We start from the raw sequence: 3,485 nt of genomic DNA, 5'->3' as shown, positions 1-3,485 counted from the left end.
TCATTTAAAAAAAAAAAAAAAAAAACTTTAGAAGGACTAGAAATTTCTTTTTTCACAATTTCTTCAAAAATAGCTTGTATATCTGCTATTTTTCAATAGTTAAAGCACAAAATGTGAGTGAATCCTTGTACCCAGGGCCCAGAATTTGGTGTGACACACCCCTGGAGAGGAGAGGAGAGGAGAGGAGAGGAGAGGAGAGGAGAGGAGAGGAGAGAGGAGAGAGGAGGGGAGGGGAGGGGAGAGGAGAGGAGAGGAGAGGAGAGGAGAGGAGAGGAGAGGAGAGGAGAGGAGAGGAGAGGAGAGGAGAGGAGAGGAGGAGAGGATAAAGAGGATGAGGGACAGATCGGGCTGAGTGCAGGTTAGTTATTAGACGCTGTCAAACTCCTCCCCGTAGCTTGCATAGCTGTCGCTCTCGGGCGCACTGCGCTTCTTGCCGGGCGTGCCCGATCCCACGTTCGTGCGCGGGTATGTCTGCAACTTGTGCAGCTCCTGAGACAGTTTGCCCAGTACACAGGTGCTGAGGTTGGAGCAGCGTTTGGCTCTGTCCATGCTGTCAGAGGGGAAGGAAGGGGGTGGAAGGGGAAACAAACAAACAAACATGCAGAGAACAGGCTCATAGATAAGGGAAAACATGCAGCTCTGCTGTTGGACTTGGGTCTTTCATGCATGTTACACAGTATAGGCTACAGCATTGCAATTCTCTTCTCCATCTAGACTAGGGATGGGACGATATAAACATTTCATATCGCGATTATTGTGACAAAAGAAATCGCGAATTACGATATTATAACGATAATCCAAAATCCATTATCCTGGGGCGGAACATTTGCCAAAAAAATAGCAGCATCTACAAGCTTGCAGATCTGCAATTTTTTGGCAAAGACATTTGATAGAGAGTGGGAAAAAAGACTGTATCAAGTACGTACGGTATATTATAAGTACCTTTTAGGGTTTAAGTGGTACGCAGCTTGGCAAATAAAAGGTGAATTGATCCCAGTGCATGACGGAGGACGATATCACGATAAATCTCCACGATACGATTATCATGAGTGTTTTTTTTGATCACGATAAACGATAAAATCGCTTATCGTACCCATCCCTAATCTAGACACAAGATCACATTTGGGCACGTGTTAGTACAGCAGCATCGGCTTGTCTCCCACATGCATTTCACTCAATACACAAAAAAAAACTGAAAATGCATTTCCGTTTTTCATGCATCCGCGGGTTATTTAACTAACGTTGCTCCCCGACGTCATGCTTCAGTTCCCTACCATGCTTCAAACGCCCCCCCCCCCCCCCCCACCCCCAAAGGCCACCCTTTCTCTCTCGTCACCTCCGCATCATATCCGTTTTTACACCCACAGGGACAAAGAGGGGGAAACCCCTTGTTTCCCCCCACGCTGTCATGCAACTGTGCCTAATTGACATCATGCACGCTTAAAGTGTTAGTTCACCTATTTTTGACATAAAGCTGTGTGAAATACTTGCCATTAAAATAGTGGTTACAAATAGTATTAAGACCAACTTTCGTTCAACTTTGACCCCTCTGTGACATGGTACCATTTTTTGTGTCCAGTATCACTACGCCGCTGCAACGTATTTCCCCAAAACAAGGTGCTTTGCAGTCAGCTGATCAGAACGAAACCTCACTCTATATGGTAGAAATAGGCCAACAATACAAATGACGATAGTTTTGTGGATTAATCTATTTTCAATGATTGGGCCACGCCAAATGGCCCCCAACCCATTGGAACTACTTAATATTCATTAGAAACTGACCAGAACTCTGACCACGGGACTAATCAATTAATACAATTTTAACCACTGTTTTAATGGCAAGTATTTCACACAGCTTTATGTCAAAAATAGCTGAACTAACACTTTAACCGTTTGGTTATACATAAGGCTAATCATGTACCCCCCCAGCAGGCAGGCTCAAAATAGCAGTCCATTCAGATCAAGTCATAGTCAAACTCACCCATGCAGGAGAGCGGGATCATGACAGAGAATAAGGAGTTAATTTGGTTATCTCCTCTTGGGATATGTGTGTTCTGTCTGTGAGCTGTTGTTTCTGTAGATTATAGCCCTCTATGTCTGTTATTGGTGGTCTTCGGGTGGTGTAGAATTTTAAATGTTTAGGGACCATTTTTAAAGGAGCCCTGAATGAAAGCAGCTCCAAGGAATACAGTCCACTAAAATCACCCAGGATTTCTGTTCATTAACTAAAGCCAGTTTATTAGTTTTAAGTTAATTATGTTTATTATATCAATTATTTGTACTATTCCATTATCACTGCTAATCACTGGAGGCCCGAAGGATCCCTAAACCTTCTCCGACTCTATTGAATGGCTATAAAAAGTGTTAAATACTTTCGCTTTGATAAAATAGCCTTCTTGCTTATCGCACTCATTTAAATGAATTAAAATGTGTGAAAGATTTGAAAAAAGAAAGAAAAAAGAAAAAAGTTTTAAAATGTGCATTTTTTTTAACTAACCTAATTATTACCATTCCAATGTAACTACTTGCCAAGTCCTTTGCTGGTATTTGCTGTAAGGAGGCAAGGGCTGGTTAAAATGCAAGGATCAGGGACGTGCTGGCCATTGGGAAAAGCGGGACAACAACTGTTTGGACAAAAGTAAAAATTCAACTGTATGCACAAAAGTATGCACAAAAGCATGTGTGCTTGTAGATCTGCTGTTTTCACTAGTTTAAATCATTTTTAAAATGATAAATACAAAACAAACGGTTTTGGACATACAAGGTATCCACCCGACAATGACGAAATATAACTCATGTAATTGGCCCACTGGCTTGTCACTTGTCAAGATCTGAAATGGCAAATCTTTGCGTAGCAGCAGCGCTATAGAGAGAGATCTCTCTCTATAGCGCGCAATGAGGGCCTCTACAACTCTTTTTCCCGGGCTGAATCAGGGACCCAGCACGTCCCTGGCAAGGATGTTAATCAAATGAACAACACCAGAGTCTAAACGTGTCTGTACCTATTCCCCTCGTTGGCCTGCTGCTGCTCCAGCTCCTCCGCCGTCATCTGGACAAACTCCTTGACGATGGCGTTGAGTAACCGCCGTGCCTCGTAGTCCGTGAGCGTGACTCGGTCTGTCATGGACTCCATACCCGTTCTGAGGGAATATTTTATTAGACAAAAACGGGGAACAGTACAAGTCTAGTCAATAATACAATAGAAATGTAGTACAGTACAAGTACAGTTAAACACCCTGCCTAAAAGAAGGAACAGGGAAGAGGGAGGGTTTCGTTTGGTTTGGTGGTGTAGCGGATGGGGGGGAAGAGGATAGAATATGTTGTTTTGGTTGATGTGTGTGTGTGTGTGTGTGTGTGTGTGTGTGTGTGTGTGTGTGTGTGTGTGTGTGTGTGTGTGTGTGTGTGTGTGTGGGAGGGAAGGGTTACTTATTGGACATAATGTCAGCATGATGGCAGTGAGAGGATTAGGGAGTATGAGAGTGAGA

The 3,485-nt window shown here is 43.3% G+C and overlaps 1 protein-coding gene across 2 annotated transcripts in view; it reads right to left on the bottom strand.

Moving 5' to 3' along the window:
- Positions 1-366: 366 nt before the first annotated feature.
- Positions 367-3,485, bottom strand: part of LOC308293764 (calcitonin-1-like) — a gene marked incomplete at its 3' end in the record, with an annotated part of 35,685 nt that continues 32,566 nt past the window's right edge. For both annotated transcript variants that reach the window (XM_080736390.1, XM_080736389.1), the window contains exons 3-4: positions 3,003-3,140; positions 367-550 (exon numbers count right to left, since the gene is read on the bottom strand). In XM_080736390.1, coding sequence (XP_080592516.1) covers positions 367-550; positions 3,003-3,140 — 322 coding nt within the window. The remainder of the gene's footprint in view (positions 551-3,002; positions 3,141-3,485) is intronic.

The sequence above is a fragment of the Nannobrachium achirus genome, assembly GCF_963921795.1.
Source record: "Nannobrachium achirus genome assembly, chromosome: 11".
Lineage (NCBI taxonomy): Eukaryota > Metazoa > Chordata > Actinopteri > Myctophiformes > Myctophidae > Nannobrachium > Nannobrachium achirus.
Note: the sequence above shows the minus strand (reverse complement) of the source record. Positions and strands in the feature narration are given on the sequence as shown.